Genomic DNA, 20,256 nt, shown 5'->3' with positions numbered 1-20,256 from the left:
CAAAACGTGTTTTGTCAAAGATCTCAGGATCTCTACTGTTATCCTATATACATATGTAAACTTCAATGACTCTGCATTTCCTGGTGATCCTACATCCAGTTCCTTCTTGCCCTGGGCAGAAGAATATGGGAGAGAGAAAAAAAAGGAACATTGCTTTAAATAGGGCAGAAGTTTCTAATTTCTAGCCCTAATTTACTAAGTAGTACGGATATTGAACGGAATTTCAGATTTTTAGATCTAAGTCTTTATTTGAGTTGGGTAGGTTAGGGCAAAGAGAAGGCTGGTGAAGAAGTTCTTGGGCAGTACATAGGAAGAAAAGAGTTCAACACAAAAAAAGACTCCATTTTTGTTATCAGCCGACTAGATGTAACAAATGAGCCCTGGTTTCAAGTGAAATGATGGAACTGAGGACCCTGGATTCACTTACAATGCTGCTTTACATGAAGGTATTTAAGGCACTAGCAGAGGCACCTCCAAATTCTTTTAGAAATAAATAGAAATTTGGTTTCCAAAAAAGTATTGAAATAATCATAATGAAAAAATCAGAAATTTACTGAATGTTCTTAATACTTCATGTTACATTTAGTGTTATTTTTGATAACAGAGTACTTGGTGAGGTGGGAGTGGGGAAGGTGTTATAATATTTTCAGTGCTTGGGTCTTGTAAGTGTCTGAATCCAGCCCTTTGTAGGAACAGAAGCTATTGTCAGCCACAGCTTGCTCCCAGATCTATTGGGCTACCATTCCTCGGAGCTCCTAGGGGAAGTACTTTAATGCTCTTTATCAGTTCAGTTCAGTCGCTCAGTTGTGTCCGACTCTGCAACCCCATGAACCGCAGCACGCCAGGCCTCCCTGTCCATCACCAACTCCTGGAGTTTACCCAAACTCATGCCCATCGAGTCAGTGATGCCATCCAGCCATCTCATCCTCTGTCATCCCCTTCTCCTCCTGCCCCCAATCCCTCCCAGCATCAGGGTCTTTTCCAATGAGTCAACTCTTCGCATGAGGTGGCCAAAGTATTGGAGTTTCAGCTTCAGCATCAGTCCTTCCAATGAACACCCAGGACTGATCTCCTTTAAGATGGACTGGTTGGATCTCCTTGCTGTCCAAGGGACTCTCAAGAGTCTTATCCAACACCACAGCTCAGAAGCATCAATTCTTCATAAATATGTTCAAATCCATCCTTACAATGAGAAAATTATTATATTGGGTTGGTCAAAAAGTTCATTCAGGATTTTTGTGTAAGATGTTACAGAAAACCCAAAACTAACTATTGGCCAACCCAATAGTTACCACTGCATGATTCAGTAATATGTATTGGGGGAAAATAATCCACTCACTGATCATGGGGTGTTAAATATACTTTCTAGTGAATAAATGAAGATTAGGTGAGAGTGGTGACAAAGCAACAGGATATCTAGATCCATGCAATTTCCTTTAATTAGAATTTAATAATCCCCACCCTCACCACTAACCACACTTCTTAAGGCCAGGTAAACGGTCTTAAGTGCAAGGTAAATGGTGTTCCACATTCAAAGAAGTACTATTTCCCCCTCCTTCCTCCTACCATAGTAGCTTTCTGATGCTGATATAGGGGCCACTGGGAAGGTAATGAGACAGCGCTGAAGATGTAGGAACCAGCCATCCTGTATGGATGCTTTTAGTCATGGGTTTCTGTTTTTTCTCTTTTTTAAAAAATTAATTTATTTTAATTAGAGGATAATTACAATATTGTGATGGGTTTTGCCATACATCAACATGAATCAGTCACAGGTATACATGTGTCCCTGCATCCTGAACCCCCCTCCCACGTCCCTCCCCTCTGGGTTGTCCCAGAGCACTGGCTTTGGGTGCCCTGCTTCATGCATCGCCCTGGTAATCTATTTTACATATGGTAATGTACATATTTCAAAGCTATTCTCTCAAATCATCCCACTCTCACCTTCTCCCACTGAGTCCAACAGTCTGTTCATTACGTCTGTCTCCTTTGCTGCCCTGCATGTGGGATTGTCGGTACCATCTTTCTAAATTCCATATATAGGCGTTAATATGCAGTATTTTTCTTTCTCTTTCTGACTTATTTTGCTCTGTATAATAGGCTCCAGGTTCATCTGCCTCATCAGAACTGACTCAAATGCATTCCTTTTCATAGCTGAGTAATAGTCCATTGTGTATACATACCACAACTTCCTTATCCATTCATCGGCTCATGGACATCTAGGTTGCTTCCATGTCCTAGCTACTGAAAATAGTGCTTCAGTGAACACTGGGGTACATGTGTCTCTTTCAATTCTGGTTTCCTTGGTGTATATGCCCAGCAGTGGGATTGCTGGGAAGGAGCACATCCTCTGCTGCTTCCCTTGGTGGAAAGGCAGGGCCACAGAACAGACTTAGCAGTCTAAAGAATTTCCCTCAGAATTATCTAATTACTCACACCTGAACAACAGGTGCACCTGTTTTATAGAGAATTTTTTTTTCAGCTTCTTAGGATGATCAATTATTTGGACACTATTAAAGTTATGACAAACTTAGTGTATTAAAAGCAGAGATATCACTTTGCTGACAAAGATATGTATAACCAAAGTTATGGTTTTTCCAGCAGTCATGTTTGGATGTAAGAGGAAGGCTGAGTGCTGAAGAAATGATGCTTCCAAAATGTGGTGATGGAGAAGACTCTTGAGAGTCTCTTGGACTGCAAGGGGATCAAACCAGTCAGTCCTAAAGGAAATCAACCCTGAATATTCATTGGAAGGCCTGATGCTGAAGCTAAAACTCCAATACTTTGGCCACTTTATGAGAGGAACTGACTCACTGGAAAAGACCCGGATGCTGGGGAAGATTGAAGACAGGAGGAGAAGGGGGCAATGGAGGATGAGATGGTTGGATGGCATCACCAATGAAATGGTCATGAGTTTGAGCAAACTCTGGGAGATAGTGAAGGACAGGGAAGCCCGGCATGCTGCATTTCATGGGGTTGCAAAGAGTTGGACATTATTTAGCGATTGAACAACAGCAAAACATATACAGACATAAAGCTAGGTATACACTTAAATTAGGTTCCTGGACTCAGTTCCCATGTACATGTTGTGTGTGGATGGGGAGGGCTTCCCACAGGGCATCAGACAATTCTCTGGACACCAGCTGGATGTCCTACAATTCGAATGAATTCTGACATTATCTCCTTAGAGGTAGCATCAATGCCACAGGTTAAGGGTTCAGTGTCTTGCCCCCTCCTCCTTCCTATGCCTCACTTTAGAGGCCAGTTGTAAGCTCAGGCTGTTTCCTGTGCTTCTGACCTACTGGTTACAAATTAGAGGCTGCAAGACCCCCTCCTCAGATTTGATTAACTTGCTAGAGTGGCTCACAAAACTCAAAGAAACATTTTATTTACTAGATGATGTTTATCATGAAAGGCTATGTTAGGCACAGGCAGATGAAGAGATGCATAGGGCGAGGTATGGGAAGGGGAGTAGCATTTATGCCCTCACTAGGTGTCACTATCCCCAAATCTCTATGTGTTCTTCAACTTGGAATCTGTCTGAACCCTGTCCTTTTGGGTTTTTATGGAGGCCGCATGCCACAGGCATGACTGATTAAATCATTGGCTATTGGAGATAGATTCGAACTCTAGCCTCTCTTCTACCCAGTGATCAGTGAAGATGGGACTGAAAGTTCCACCCCTCTAATCACAAGTTTGGTTTCCCTGGCAACCAGCTCCCATCCTTAGGTGGGGTCCTAGAATCAGCTAATTAATGTAACCAAAGGCACCATTATGGCTCTTGTCACTTAGGAAATTCCAAGGGTTTGGGGAGTCTGTGAGCCTGGATCTGTGGATGAAGACCAAATATATATGAGAAATTTGTTTTGGTCTTCTGAATGACCAGATGGATGTTTCTTATAAATCATAATATACAACATCTCTTATACTTTAGTTTTTCTGCAACTATAAAGCTGAAGCAAAGTTTTAAGTGAAGTCAAATATAGCAATAAACTCAATAAAATAATAGAATGTTATTTTAATGCATGAGATGATGTGGTTTGTTGAAACTAACCACTAGTGTGGGGTTTAAAGATACAGTGGACACATGTAGCCTCAAGGCCTGGTCTATGTTTAATTTAGGACTGTTGCTTAAACGTAATTAATGCTTATGCAGAAAACACTTATTAGAGTAAGTGTGTTAAACATATTGTTATTAATACCCTCAAGGGTTTATGCATTTGGTAAAATCAGATCTCATATTTACTTAACCAAGTCTCTGCCGGTAGGCAGTGGTCAAATGTTAATTTTAATTTGGTATCATTAGATATTTGTTAAATTGTCTATTCCCTTGAAGATAGAGTTAGCATGGGGATGATAAGGAAATTGCTATCTAATCTAATTATTACTAGAATCAGTGACAGAGCCGTTGTACTTTCTGTGTTTATGCTTCAGGTTTCTGCTTATAAACTTGTAGGCACTGGTATGCAGAGGCAGGCTTCATGTCACGCATCTGCTCCCTACATGAACATGGCACTGACCGCAATGGCCGAGCAGATTAAACTGCCCTGTGCCACCCGATGACTCAATTCTCCCACTATTTCCTCTGTTTCTAGACTGGTTCTTGACTTAATCTGCCTTTCATTTGGCATGTGGACAATCATAAACACAAACGAAAAGGCAGGCCCTGAAATCACTTTGTTACTAGTAGCATTAAAAGTTCCAAATTATAGAATCGAAGATATAAAATTTAAAAAATTCTACAAATGTCATGGTCTGAAAGAATATATTTGCACTTGGAGATACTCTACTCTAAAAAAGTAAATTCAAGCTACATTTTTTTTTTTCCAGGAAACCCTTTCTGATCTGTCCTCTTTACATTTTACTAATAATCAAAAACATTATGACAACTTAGCAGTGAGTGCTTATTTTATACCAAGATTTATATTAAGCACTTTATATACATTATCTCATTGAAACCTTGTAATTGTGTGAAGTGGGTATCTTTCCTATGTTGTATATGAGAACACAAGACACTAAGAGAGGCTCACTCACATAGCAAATACTAATAAGTAGCAGAATAAGAATTGGAACCTAGGTCTTTCTCACTGATGTGCCTCACTTTTTACCGCTACTTGGTTACTCTTCTTGAACCTGTGGATCTCACTTTTTTGCAAGTAGGCATCCCTGTTTTATAGTTATCTACTGATATCCTTGTCTTTTCTGTTGAGCCAGTGAGTCTCAAACTTCAGTATGCATCAGAATCATCTGCAGTGCTTCCTAAAAATGCAGAGGCCAGGCTCCACTCAAAACTTGAGATACATGCATGCTGAGTCCCTTCTGTTGTGTCTGACTCTGTGTGACTCTATGGGCTATGTAGCCCGCTGGACTCCTCTGTCCATGGGATTCTCCAGGCGAGAATACTGGAGTGGGTGGCCATGCCTTCCTGACCCAGGGATTGAAACTGCACCTCCTGCATTGCAGGCAGATTCTTTACCACTGAGCCACTGGGGAAGCCCTTCAAACTTGATAGATGAAACATTTTCTGCACGGTGTCCAGGGAACCTGTGTTTTTAGCAACCTCCCTCAGGTGACTGATTCTGTTGCAGGCGTTCCTTTGCCTCCATTTAGAGTAAAACTGCATTTGACTGTGGGTGCTTCACAGCCCATGATTGTTTTTTATCCATCCTTGTATCTCAAGGACTCACTAAATTCAAAGAATGAATGAAAGAAGGAACAATTTTCAATAGAGAATATGTTCTTGGAAAGAACATTCTTTTGGCCAGACCCTTGGAAAATTTAGAGATACATGTTTAAATATCACTTAATGTACTCAGTCTAGACTCTCTCCTGGAGGCCAACATGGCAAGGAGCCTATGAGAAGGGGCAGAAAGCATAGCTCTGTCTATAAAAAAAAGAATGAAAACTCGCCAGGTGCCCCATGATGAGATAGAATCAATCTTCTTCTCCTTTCCTAAAACTAAGATCAATAGAAAAGTGTAAATGCCTTTGAGGCCCAGAAAGAGGCTCATTTTTCTATAGTGTTGTAGGCATTTTCTAAGAGTTCTGCTTAACTCCTGGTTCTGAGGTCAACATGGATTTATTCCTTTATTAAGCAAAAAAAAATTTTTTTTGAGTACTTACTAAGTGACTTGAATGTCATAAGGCACAGTCTTTTCTCTTCCTGAGTTTATTATCAGTTAGAAAATTCAGGAAACAGTAAAGGAAATGTGCGGCTAGTTGCTCAGTGTCTGCAAACACTAAAATGCAGGGAAGAGGTTGTATTGCCAGGGGACTGGAGCTGGATGCTAGAAGTGGAGTAAGAATTGGATGGAATTAGACAGGCAGGAAGCAAAGAACAGGGAAAGCAGAGGCTTGGCCGTCAGACTGCTTGGGATCAGCTGGCTTGGAACAGTGGGGACGCGAGCCTGGGATGGTGGGAATTTGTGCTGGGGAGCATGGAGAAAAGAGCATCGCATAGATGTGTTTTATTACATCAAGGGGAGCTTCAGATGTTGTGGAATTTTGAACATTTTCTTTTATCTTATAGCAAGTGCAGTGTTGTTTAAGATTAATGTGACTGCAGCATGTCAGGGAAATCGCGGGGGAGGAGTTAAGCCAGGGAGGGTCATCCAAAGGCTCTCCTCAGTACTCTAGGTGTGCAGTGACCAGGTTTGGACAAGGATGGCAGAAGGAGTCAGGACGAGGTAGGGCTGCCGTGGGTGACCTGAAGGACACCAGTGAGACAACACTGCTTCTAGTGGTGGGGTAGAAGCAGGGTGATGCCCCACACTAACTGTGGTGGCGTGTGTGAGAACCTAGAGACCCATCTTCCCACAAGAACTTCAGGCCGGAGAAAAGTGCCTTAAGCTTCTAACTAGGATCCTGAGCCCACGTTTTTCAAATGCCCTTTGATGTTGGCAGAGCGGATGGCCCTGCAGGAAGCTGGGCTCATGTGGTTGTTTCCTTTTCCTTCTCTGTCTCTCATCCCTCCCCAGCTGGGTTCCCACAGGGAGAACCTCTCAGGACAGGCACTTCTGTCGGGACCTAATGAAGGAAATCTTGCTAATTGGACAAACGTGGTACTTCCCAAAGTACAATCCTTGGAAACTTGTGGGTTTTTAAATAGAAAACAATAGGGGAGGGCAAGGGCCAGAGATCTGTGGCGTAATAAGTTTGGGAACTATTCTTAGAGAATTAAGCAGGTTTGTTTACTGCAAGGACGTCCCAAGGTCTATAATATGGAAATGAGCATTTTGACCTTCTGAGAGAGATGTGGCTTATAACCCTTAACAAACTTTTGGATCATGGAGTTCTCTTTCTTTTTTTAAAGAAGCATCTTGAGGGGAAATGGTTACATAGGACACATTTCAAGAGATTGGAGACAAGAAAGTTTGTCTTAAAAATAAGTCTCTTGAGACTTCCCTGGTGCAACAGTGGCTAAGACTATGCTCCCAATGCTGGGGGCCTGGGTTTGATCCTTGGCCAGGGAGCTAGATCCCACATGATGCAACTAAGGGGTCATGTCCCTCAACTAGGATCTGGTGCAGCCAAAGAAACAAATGAATATTTAAAAAATAAGTCTCTTGCACTTAAGGTTGGTAGTGTAATGGAAAGAAAAAGAGTTTGGGGTCTACTACTGACTGGTCTCTGGTATTGAACTACTTCCGGTCTGTTTGCACAGAGGTTATACTACTGCTAGATGAATTCTTTAGTTCTTACAACTCCAGAGTCTGTGGTCATGTGCACATGCAGAGGAGGAAAATAATCTGGTTTTTCTACGCTGTAATGATGCTGGCGGCAGAGACAGTGTTGGGATGGAGACAACAAGATGAGTCAGAGGTTGTCTGAGCCCTGCGCTGATTATGTGGTAGGGCACCATCACAGAGTGGACTGGGGGGCAGAGGTGGACGAAGCTTCTGGTTTGCTCCCAGGCTGTCTGAATCCAAGCGTGTTGGGTGGGGCGCACACAACTACCCAATGGCTAAGGCAAGATTGATTCCTAACAGTCACTTAGTCCATCTTATCTCAGTCTTGCTGACAAGCAGCTGTGAGGCTTTGGATACATCAGTTAACCACCTGGGCCTGGGTTTTCCTTATCTGTGAACTAAGGAAGCTGGGTTAGATCAGGGAGCCCTGATGTTTTGTGAAGAGGAGCTGTTGGTCAAGTTGCCTTGACTGTTACTGGAGGGTGGTAGAGGAGACACTCTTCCATCTCAGTGGAGATGAGCCCCAGGGCTCTGTCTTCAGTTTTCTTCTCTTCCTCCTTCCCAGACCATTCCATCTGCCTCAGACTTCCATTATTGCCTTTATGTACTTGATCTTCAAATATGAACCTATAGGATCAAACTCTCTCATTTGTTTATTTAAACTGAGGTCTAGATGATGCACAATATTGTACAAGTTACAGGTATACAATAGTAATTCACAATCTTTAAATATTATGGTCCATTTATAGTTATTATAAAAATATTGGCAATGTTTCCCATGTTATACAATATATCCCTGTAGCTCATTTTATGTTATTGTTTAGTTGCTCAGCCATTTCCGATTCTTTTGCATCCCCATGGACTATAGCCCACCAGGCTCCTCCCTCCATGGGATTTCCCAGGCAAGAGTACTGGAGTGGGTTGCCATTTCCTTCTCCAGTGTATCTTCCTGACCCAGGGATCAATCTCTTGTTTCTTGCATTGGCAGGTGAATTCTTTACCACTAAGCCATCTGGGAGGCCCAGATTATTTTATACCTAATAATTTGTACCTCTTAATCCCTTACCCCTATGTTGCCCATCCCGCCTCCCCACTGGTAATCACAAGTGTGTTCTCTATATCTGTGAGTCTGCTTTTTTCTTATGTTCACTAGTTTTACTTTTTAGATTCCACATATAAGTGACACCTTGCAGTATTTGTCTTTCTCTGTCTGACAATTCACTTAATGCTCTCCAAGTACGTCTATGTTGCTGCAAATGGCAAAAAAAATTTTTTTTTTAATGACTGAACACATAGTGTTAGTATTCCATTCTTGTTGTTGCTCAACTCTTTGCCTCCCCATGGATGCAGCACACCAGGCTTCTCTGTCCTTCACTATCTCCTGGAGTTTGCTCAGATTCATGTCTATTGAGTCGGTGATGCTGTCTACTACATCATTCCATTCTGCTTATATACGTATGTTCTTTATCCATTCATCTGTTGATGGAATCAAACTCTTGAATGCTGGACCCAGATTTCTACTCTTCTGCTTGATGTATTTGCCTGTTCCTATGGAAAGGAAATAAAATTCTTTATGTTCAAACTGAAACTCACAATCATCCCTTTTGAACCAAGTCCTCTTCCAGTTTTCCCAGGTTTAGTTACTTGTAGTGATGTGCTCTTGGTCACCTGCAGACTGGATGTGCAGGCGTCCTTGACTCCTTCCTTCTTCCCGCTGTAACTAGTTGCTGACTCTTATAGTGATTATTACCATACCTCCATATTATTTCTTTCCCCTTCCTGACGTCATTGTTCTAGGTCAGGCTCCCATTGGCCACTCTGCTCCCCTCTCCCCTAAAAAGCACCCCACATGCCAGGTTAAGCCGGATAGAGCCTCCCTCACCCTGCCATCCCTCTCTTGCAAAACTTTTCCTGGGTCACACATGCTCACCTCTTGTTAGCATCTATAGCCTGGCCATCTTCCAGCTCTAGCTTCAATTATTGTGCTGTTCCTATCCTCCAGCCACATAACTTGCATTTTCAAATTGTTCCTTTTTCTTAGGCTTTTTACTTTTTTTTTTTATACTTTTATTTATTTTTTTTTTTCCAGTGGGTTTTGTCATACATTGATATGAATCAGCCATGGATTTACATGTATTCCCAATCCCGATCCCCCCTCCCACCTCCCTCTCCACCCGATTCCTCTGGGTCTTCCCAGTGCACCAGGCCGGAGCACTTGTCTCGTGCATCCCACCTGGGCTGGTGATCTGTTTCACCATAGATAGCATATATGCTGTTCTTTTGAAATATCCCACCCTCACATTCTCCCACAAAGTTCAAAAGTCTGTTCTGTATTTCTGTGTCTCTTTTTCTGTTCTGCATATAGGGTTATCGTTATCACCTTTCTAAATTCCATATACATGTGTCAGTATGCTGTAATGTTCTTTATCTTTCTGGCTTACTTCACTCTGTATAATGGGCTCCAGCTTCATCCATCTCATTAGGACTGGTTCAAATGAATTCTTTTTAATGGCTGAGTAATATTCCATGAGTATATCTACCTAAAGAAACAAAGGACCTATACATAGAAAACTATAAAACACTGATGAAAGAAATCAAAGAGGACACAAACAAATGGAGAAACATACCGTGTTCATGGATTGGAAGAATTAATATTGTCAAAATGGCTATTCTACCCAAAGCAGTCTATAGATTCAATGCAATCCCTGTCAAGCTACCAATGGTATTTTTCACAGAACTAGACCAAAAAATTTCACAATTTGTATGGAAATACAAAAAACCTCGAATAGCCAAAGTAATCTTGAGAAAGAAGAATGGAGCTGGAGGAATCAACCTGCCTGACTTCAGACTCTACTACAAAGCCACAGTCATCAAGACAGTATGGTACTGGCACAAAGACAGAAATATAGATCAATGGAACAGAATAGAAAGCCCAGAGATAAATCCACGAACCTATGGACACCTTATCTTTGACAAAGGAGGCAAGGATATACAATGGAAAAAAGACAACCTCTTTAACAAGTGGTGCTGGGAAAACTGGTCAACCACTTGTAAAAGAATGAAACTACAACACTTTCTAACACCATACACAAAAATAAACTCAAAATGGATTAAAGATCTAAATGTAAGACCAGAAACTATAAAACTACTAGAGGAGAACATAGGCAAAACACTCTCCGACATAAATCAAAGCAAGATCCTCTATGACCCACCTCCCAGAATATTGGAAATAAAAGCAAAACTGAACAAATGGGACCTAATGAAACTTAAAAGCTTTTGTACTACAAAGGAAACTATAAGTAAGGTGAAAAGACAGCCCTCAGATTGGGAGAAAATAATAGCAAATGAAGAAACAGACAAAGGATTAATCTCAAAAATATACAAGCAACTCCTGAAGCTCAATTCCAGAAAAATAAATGACCCAATCAAAAAATGGGCCAAAGAACTAAACAGACATTTCTCCAAAGAAGACATACAGATGGCTAACAAACACATGAAAAGATGCTCAACATCACTCATTATTAGAGAAATGCAAATCAAAACCACAATGAGGTACCATTACACACCAGTCAGGATGGCTGCTATCCAAAAGTCTACAAGCAATAAATGCTGGAGAGGGTGTGGAGAAAAGGGAACCCTCTTACACTGTTGGTGGGAATGCAAACTAGTACAGCCGCTATGGAAAACAGTGTGGAGATTTCTTAAAAAACTGGAAATAGAACTGCCATATGACCCAGCAGTCCCACTTCTGGGCATACACACTGAGGAAACCAGATCTGAAAGAGACACGTGCACCCCAATGTTCATCGCAGCACTGTTTATAATAGCCAGGACATGGAAGCAACCTAGATGCCCATCAGCAGATGAATGGATAAGGCTTTTTACTTTTTACTTTTTTTTTTTCTTCACAAAATCCTAGTTATATTTCAAGAGTCAGTTCAAATAATGCCTCCTTCCTCCTTCAAGTCTTCCCTGAACACTCCACTGTCTTGATTTCTCCTTCTTTTAGCATCTTGTTCTTTTATATCTTATTATGTCACCAACACAAATATATATATATATATATATATATATATATATATATATAGTTATATATGTATCAGATCTTATAATGTCCACTATATCTCCTTCATCAAGGCCAAGGAACATGTTTTCTTCATCTATAACACTTGAAGTCCCTGGTATATACTAGGAGCTAGAAATACTATTGGCTAAGTTGATATTAAATTATTAATCTATTTGAAAAATAATAATCTATAAGTGGAAACAACCAATTAATTTTAGTAATTGATCTAATCAAATACGAATAAAATAAGGTAAATAATCTTACCTTAAATTAAGGCATTTTACCTTAAAATAAGGTAAATAATCCAAAACTAATAAAATATTGGTTTTGGTATCCTGCTATTCTCCTTTGCATGTAGCTGAGGGATGATTTTCTGAAGAATTTTAATTTTATGTTTTTACAATATTGGGTTAGTAAACTCCTGTCTGCATACATTTTAGCCTTTGAATCCTTCAATGTAATTAGACCAAATTAGCCATATGAGGTGAGGGCTTCCTTTAGGTGACGCATTTTCTGTGTCAGGAAAATTGTGATCTAACAGGGTTAGCATTTGCCACCTTAGTGCCACAGGGAACTAGTTTTCAGAAAGATTGTGTGGGGAACTTCCCTGGAGGTCCAGTGGTTGAGACTCTGTGCTTCCACTGCAGGGGGCTTAGGTTTGATTCCTGGTCAGGAAACTAAGATCTCACATGCTGCATGGTGTGGCCAAATAAAATAAAATAAAATACTTGGGGGCACTTGGTGCTTCTCCCATGATGATGTGACAGTGATGACAGTGAGTATGCTTTGAGAGGCTGATGTTTGTAAACATTCCTGTACATGTAGGTGCAGAGATATTAGTACGAGTTTCTTCTGAAATAGTGAGATAAACCCCAACTAGAAAAGGACAGTAGTAGAGCAAGAGTTTGAATATTTTCTCATATTTTGAAGGCTTCAGCTGCATGCCTTTCTGGGAAACTAGAAGCCGGAGGAAAGCTATTCTAACATATGTGACATCCATTCTTGATTTCTGTGGCCACTTTATTCCCTTTAAGTTCTAGATCTTTCAGTGAAGAAGCTGCCAACTTCTGCTAGCTGTTCATCAACTCACTTGGACACTGCAGCACTTATGTAGTTATATATGGTTATATCCATTCAGTGGAAAACAACAGATCTTTAGAAAGGAATGACATAACTACATATGCTAAAATGCAACTACCCCCAACATGTAAACAGAAAGCCCAAAGTGAAATGTACAGGACACTAAAACTTGATTTTTTAAATTAAAAACACTGTATATCCATATAGTTTTACATACATGTAGGCTGGTTCTAGAAAATTACTCAGTCAACTGATAACTAGTTGTACCTGAAAAAGGGACTAATAGTCTGAAGTGGAATATGGAGCAGTTATTCCAGGGAGCTCTGGGTGTCCCTGCAAGTTTGTGAGACCATTTTAGGGGATTCACAAGATCAAAACTATTCTCAAAATAACATTAGGATTTGTATTTTTTTTCACTCTCATTCTCCCACAGTGTATGGTGGAGGTTTCCAGAGGTTAAACGACTTGCATTATTATTGTAACAAACTGAATCTAGAAGCAGATAAGAGGATCCATTTGATTAAGTCAGATATCAAAGAGATTTTTAAAAATAGTAAGCAGTGTTAGACTTCTCAGTAAGCATTTTTTTGAAAAATTTTTATAAAAAATTATTATGTGTTAACATACAATCATATTTTAATGAAATGAGTAGTAAATTTAAAATGAACAGTTTTTAATTTCTAATTGATAAATATCAATTGTGTAACCCCTATAAACAAAACCTCTGAGGATCTGTCAAATTTCTTCAGAGCCTGGGGTCGCTGGGAGGCTTCTGTTTAATAGTGGTGGACAGAAATGTCAAGCAGGAAAGAAAATGTGAATGAAGAAAAAGTTTGTAACAAAGCATTGCTTTCCCTTTTCTCCCCCTTCCTAAAAGGAGATCCACAACTGGTCGGGGGTTCAATGCTCTAGAAAGTTCCAAGGCTGTGACTTGATGCAAAGAAGCTGCAATAATTGAGGAGAAGCAGAGGCCAGCTCTTCCTGAGGATCCTGTCCCTCAGAGAATGCTCTGCACCCATGGATGTAAGTAGGGCTGGTCACTGATGCTGTGTAACTACAGGAGACTGGGGGTGACTGTGGCCCCCCTGAGCCCCTCACTTACCCTGGTCAGTGTCATGGAGAGGGGCGAACCTTGGGTTCTGTCCTTGTTGTTCAGTTGCTAAGTTGTGTCTGACTCTTTTGCAACTCCATGGACTGTAGCCCACTGGGCGCCTCTGTTCATGGGGTTTTCCAGGCAAGAATACTGGAGTGGGTTGCCATTTCCTTCTCCAGGAGATCTTTGGACCAGGGATTGAACCCACACTTCCTACACTGGCCGGTGAATTCTTTGCCACTGAGCCACCTGGGAAGCCCTGGATCCTAGAACCTGGTGTTGAATGTCCATTTCCTCTTTGCACTTCAAGGATCCGGTTGTGGCCAACCCAGAGTAAATGTTCATCCTAGGGCATCCTGGACTCCCAGCTCTGAGTGACCCAGGATCTCTAGGTCTCCCCTGTTTTTACAGGACCCACTGGAATCTCTGGGTTTCCTGGATCAGTTTAGGCCTCTTCTAAGAGTACAATTCCATTTAGAAAAAATTTAAATCAATTTCCTGCTTCCAGCAATAATTTGAGGTGGTTTAGGGGAAAAAAAAAAAAAAAACTTAATAGAACTATTAAAACCAGAATAAGAGAACCAGAGCCCTACAATAAGGTCTGGGAAAGTTAAAAGTACAAGAAAACCTAGCCAGGGATGCTAATTGCAGATAAGTGGGCCACTTAGCTCCCAGTCTCAAGGCAAAAAAAGAAGCATGATATAATGCAAAGCGTCATGAGGAGACCAAAAGCACTTGCACAGGTCCAGGTGGTCAGCTGTAGGTGAATTTTGGTCTGAGGGAGACTTCTCTCTCAGTTCATCTGTTAGCAGATTTGAATCCTACCAAATAAACTAGGTGTGTAGTAATTTCATGCATCTGAGACCCTCTCAGTCCATAGGTCACCAAAGGCAGAGAACATCTCCTTCATGCCTGTATCCCTAGCATCTAGTGTGGCTTCTGGCATGTGGAAGATGCTCACTGGGGACCCAGTGCCTTGACTTAGGCTTACATCTAACTCGCAGCTTCTATGACACTTGTTGAATGAATGCACTATTGAGTAAATAATGTGGAGAATCCTTGGGATAAAGGATGAAGGGCAGGAGGGTAAAATACTGTTTCCTCACATTCCCCAGGAGATTTCTTCTCACTAACAATGCTCCTGGGATTACACATTCCTTTCTGTTTATTGTCTAGGAAACTGCCCACCTTCCCCCAATATTCCTTAGCCTACTTGTGGTGATAAAATAACTTGGGTCCCTTTCTTCCCATAGATTGCCCTGAAACCAATTCCCTTCCATCCTTCATTCCTTCCTTTCCTCCTTCCAATAGATTCTTCATACTGGAGAGCTAAGTGGTCTTTAACTTGAGCCTTCATGGTGTACATTTCAGAATGAATAATCCATAGCTGCACTTAACCACTAACCAGAGGTGATTGCAGAGTTTCTCTGTTCCATTTGACTCCTCAAACATTATTTATCTGTGATTCATTCCATTTTACCTCTCAGAAGGGTAAAAGTACTCATCATTGTGGTCTTTTCTTCCCCTGCCACCCAATCTTAATGACTATTTCTAGAAATTATTATTTCAATATCCAAGATGTGCTATAAATAGCTTTGGCTTGAGCACCTTGTCTGTGTGCCTCCCCATTCTTCCCATCATAGTATTGTGCCGAGAATTATCTCAAGGACTTTGGATTCATTCAACCCTGCTGGTCTCTTCTGGTGACCAGTGCGGACTTCCTCCTTTTCTCAAAATGATGAGACTAAGTATTTCAACCTGTTTAAAGACTCAATAAGTTTTAGCTTCCTGTGTCTCTTACTAATAGGAAGAACAAGTATTTAACATCTAAACCGGAACACTTGTGAGGGAAAAGGAGCGTTATTAATAGAAACTCTGGATATTTGCTCACCGACTCTTCAAAGATCTTGCATCTCTAATGAAGGCTGAGCGCAGAAGATCAACAAGTGCCTTTGGAGATAGATTCCCTGAATTCTGTTCAGTTGTCTGTATTGGGCCAAGGGGATCTGGCATAGACTTCTCAGCGCTGAGTGCCTCTAATAAGCTAGTGGAGACCCTGTCCTCTTCTGGATGGCAGAGCTCCCGCGGGAGACAGGCAGAACTCCCACAGAACTGGGGGCCCCTGTTTGTGAGACCCAGGGGTGCCAGCCTGCCCTCCCTTCCTTCCCCACCCCTCCACCACTACCTCTGCACCCTTCTCCTTTTCTTGTGTTTTGATCCCCATTCTCTTGCTCTGCCTCCCCGCTCCTCCCCTGTGTCTTCTCACTGCGGTCCTGCCTCCTCTCTCTTTGTTTCCCTCTCTTTGGCTATTTTCTGCTCCCATTTGTCACTCGCACTTTCTCCCTTTCCTTCTCTCCCAAAATGGTCCTTTCAACACTGTTGGAGGGCAGCTTGGAAGAGCACTGCTGCCAAAGTTACTTTCTCCTTTAAAGGAAAAGCTTGTATTTCCAACTGTAGCTTGATTCTCCTTCACGAGCTGCAGGCCGTCCTTTTCTCATTGCGAGTGTTCTGTTTCTCATGAACATCTCTGATGGGAAGTTCTGATTTCATGTGTCCTGGGGGACACAGGTGCTGAGGCATGAAGATGGCCTGGGGGTTGCTGGAGGTGCGGGGTGGGTGGAAGTTGGGGCCCTGACAGGAGCAAACCCTGGAGATGCCTGCTTAGTCACAGAATGGGTTACAGTTGGGATAAATGACACACTTTAATTGTGTTGCTGCAATAAACCTGAGGGTCGGAGATTTTGGAACTGGACTGTGCCTGGATCATTTTAGAGAAGGCAAGATCCTGGTCAGCATCTAATCAGGGAACCACAACTATGGAGGGTGTGTGACTGCATGACAGCGGGGAGCCCGATAGACATGGAGGAGGCTAGCCCTGTACAGAGATGGGGGTGGGGTGGGGTGAGATGCGCTGGAGGTGGGCAAGTTGACTCAGACATTTCCTGATGAACCAGGCTCCAAAAACATTCTGAAAAGCATAACCTGAGAGCAGACTGCAGTGATCTGAAAAAGAACTGGTGGGCTAGACAACATGCTCCTTTTTTGTTTTTTTCTCATGGGATCCAAGGACTTTGCATAGTATTTTTACTTGATAAAATAATAACACTGTTTACTGAGCCCCTGTGATATGTAAGCAACTCTGGAAGAGACTTGGAATGATTCAAGTATAAATGAGAAATAACCCAGCCTAAGCTGCTCATGGCTAACAACAGAGAGAAGTAACGCAGAAGAGAATTCACTCCAAGCAGGTGAGGATGTGTTGAGAGAGTGATGGAAGGTTGAAAGAAGGAGAGCAGCAATTGTGGCTGGGCGGGTCAGAGGATAAATGCCTTGACTCTGGAGGGGGTGGAGCTTGGAGGCCAGGCTTCGATACATAGAGAAAGGTGTGGGTCACTCATTATTGATGGAGCAGACCTAGACAACAAGGATGCAGAATGACCAGTAAACAAGGATGGAACTGGGCATACAGGTGGAGGGGAAGGAGGAAATAGCCATCTCCCAAGAGCAGAGGGTTGGGGAGGAGGAGTGGTGAAAGATAGAGTTGCAAAGGAGGGAGGTGCCAGCCTGCTCACTGGCTGGGTTGAGACATCTGGATACCATCCTTGAGATCCAGCATCTGTGTGGAACATGCTCCAGGCGGGATGGATGACTTTGCTTTGGGAGATGCTCATTTCCGATGCCCCTCTTGCTGAGTGTGGTTGCATTTCTGAACCAGATTTTCTTTTATTTTTTTGATAGTTGCTCAGTCGTGTCCAGCTCTTTGCGAGTCCTCCTTGGAATTCTCCAGGCTAGAATACCAGAATGGTTAGCCATTCCCTTCTCCAGGGGATCTTCCCAACCCCGGGATCAAACCCAGGTCTCCCACATTGCAGGTGGATTCTTTACCAGCTGAGCCATGAGGGAAGCCAGAGAATACTGGAGTGGGTAGCCTATCCCTTCTCCAGCGGATCTTCCTGACCCAGGAATTGAACTGGGGTCTCCTGTATTGCAGGCGGATTCTTCACCAACTGAGCTATCAGGGAAGTGAAGCAGATTTAAGGTGTCATAACAATAAGCCTTCAGGGGGAAATATCAGGGGACCTCAAAATATATATGCATGAAACACTCTGAGTTAGTGTTTTCTAAGATCTCAGCCTCTTGTTTTGGCTTTAGTCTTTGTAGCTTTTAAGAGTAGATTTAAGGGTCAGTCACAAACTGTTTTGCCCTCAGAGTTGATCTAGGGCTGCTATACATAATCTTATTTCCATTGTTTCCATACTCTATAATTTCTCATATTACATCAACTCTTTTATTCTGCTACTGTGGGCTGAAGCAATCATATTGTGTTTCTGGCTGGAACCGTTCACTGAATTTCCTCTTGACCCTGAGCTTACTCAAAATTCCTGCTTCCTGGATTACAGAGCCCCTCATTCTTCACTTTATGATGGATAAGAAGGATTGGGGTCTTCCTGCTAGACATTCACAGCACTTGTCAGGGTTTTTCACTGATGTCTCATTGTCTTACAAAAGACATTCACACTGTCTCTTGTATTGATTACTTTTTTATGTGTATGAGGTTCCACTTGCATGCCCCCCCCCCCCCAACCACTCCCATTCCAAAAGATTGTGAGACCCTCTTAGTCATGGTCTGAGTATCTGTCAGTTACTTTGGCTTTGGCATAATATTTAGCATAGTATTATTCATGTATTATTTTGTTTGGAGGTAGAGAAACTGAGTGGATATCGGTGGGCTTGATGAAAGTGAAAGAGTAGAAAAGTTTGCTTAAAACTCAACATTCAGAAAACTAAGATCATGGCATCCAGTCCCATCACTTCATGGCAAATAGATGGGGAAACAATGGAAATAGTGAGAGACCTTATTTTTTTGGGCTCCAAAAATCACTGCAGATGTTGACTGCAGCCATGAAATTAAAAGACACTTGCTCCTCAGAAGAAAAGCTATGACCAACATAGACAGCATGTTAAAAAGCAGAGACATTACTTTGCCAACAAAGGTCCATCTAGTCAAAGCCATGGGTTTTCCAGTAGTCATGTATGGATGTGAGAGTTGGACTATAAAGAAAGCTGAGTGCCAAAGAATTGATGCTTTTGAACTGTGGTGTTGGAGAAGACTCTTGAGAGTCCCTTGGACTGCAAGGAGATCCAACCAGTCCATCCTAAAGGAAATCATTCCTGAATATTCATTGAAAGGACTGATGCTAAAGCTGAAACTCCAATACTTTGGCCACTTTATGAGAGGAACTGACTCACTGGAAAAGACCCTGATGCTGGGGAAGATTGAAGACAGGAGGAGAAGGGGGCAATGGAGGATGAGATGTTTGGATGGCATCACCATCTTGATGGACTTGAGTTTGAGTGAACTCTGGGAGTTGGTGATGGATAGGGAAGCCTGGTGTGCTGCTGTCCATGGGGCTGCAAAGAGTTGGACACGACTGAGTGACTGAGCGACTGAACTGAACTGATTGGTGGGCTGCTGGTACCCACCCGTTCCTATGTTCTACCCCGGTATTGGGTTTTGTGGAGAATCCGGAAATAGATCTTTGCTAATTAAAGCAACATCCACTGACAGCATCAGTATCATGTGGGAGCTTGTTTGAATATACAGAATTTCAGGCTTCAGAATTTGCAAGTTGATTAGGTTTGAGACACATTGGTTTCCAGATATATTGTATACCGATCACCTGGAAAATACGTTTAATGCCAGTTCTGATATCTTTAGAGGTTACTTAGATGATGGTGGAACAAACAGGCCTGCTTTTATAAAGTTTTAATGAAACCTAGCTATGCTCATATATTTACATATTGTCTGTGACTTCCTTTGTGGTACCTCACCTGAGTTGAATAGTTGCAGCAGAATTCTTATGGCCCACAAAAGCGAAAATTTTTTACTATCTGGGCCTTTTCAGAAACATGTCTGCTGACCCCCAGGGTATGAGATGAACCCTACTTCCTTAGAGGAAAGGAAAAGAACAGTGATTTTTTTTGCCCCAGTGGCAAAATTTGCAAGCCCATCTTAACCCACCATGGAGAAGTTGATTCCTTAAATCTTAATTCTCAAGCAGGCAATGAAGATTCTTGAGCCCCAAACTGATGCAAATAATGGTACCAAAGAGTCTGCGACTTTGTAAGGTCCATTTCATATTGCCTTCCTTCAAGAAACCATTGTGATTTTATGGAGAGGACACGTCTCCACAAACTGATTCCGTTAATTGTTCAAAATGAGTCCGACTTGTCTCAAGAATTGGGAAGAGCCAAGAGGAAATTCTGAGTAGAAATATTTGGGACCAAGGAATAAAAACAACTTTTTATGGTTTGGGTAGATTCTGCATTTT

The 20,256-nt window shown here is 42.0% G+C and overlaps 1 protein-coding gene across 3 annotated transcripts in view; it reads left to right on the top strand.

The window, feature by feature from the left end:
* Window positions 1-20,256, top strand: part of DDR2 (discoidin domain receptor tyrosine kinase 2) — a 172,849-nt gene that overhangs the window by 13,227 nt on the left and 139,366 nt on the right. For 2 of the 3 annotated variants that reach the window (XM_061120230.1, XM_061120232.1), the window contains exon 2: window positions 13,709-13,854. The exons of the other annotated variant lie outside the window; for it this stretch is intronic. In XM_061120230.1, coding sequence (XP_060976213.1) covers window positions 13,849-13,854 — 6 coding nt within the window. In that variant the 5' untranslated portion in view covers window positions 13,709-13,848. The remainder of the gene's footprint in view (window positions 1-13,708; window positions 13,855-20,256) is intronic. 3 annotated transcript variants of the gene reach the window in all.

Source organism: Dama dama, chromosome 20 (genome assembly GCF_033118175.1).
Source record: "Dama dama isolate Ldn47 chromosome 20, ASM3311817v1, whole genome shotgun sequence".
Taxonomy (NCBI): Eukaryota; Metazoa; Chordata; class Mammalia; order Artiodactyla; family Cervidae; genus Dama; species Dama dama.
Note: the sequence above shows the minus strand (reverse complement) of the source record. Positions and strands in the feature narration are given on the sequence as shown.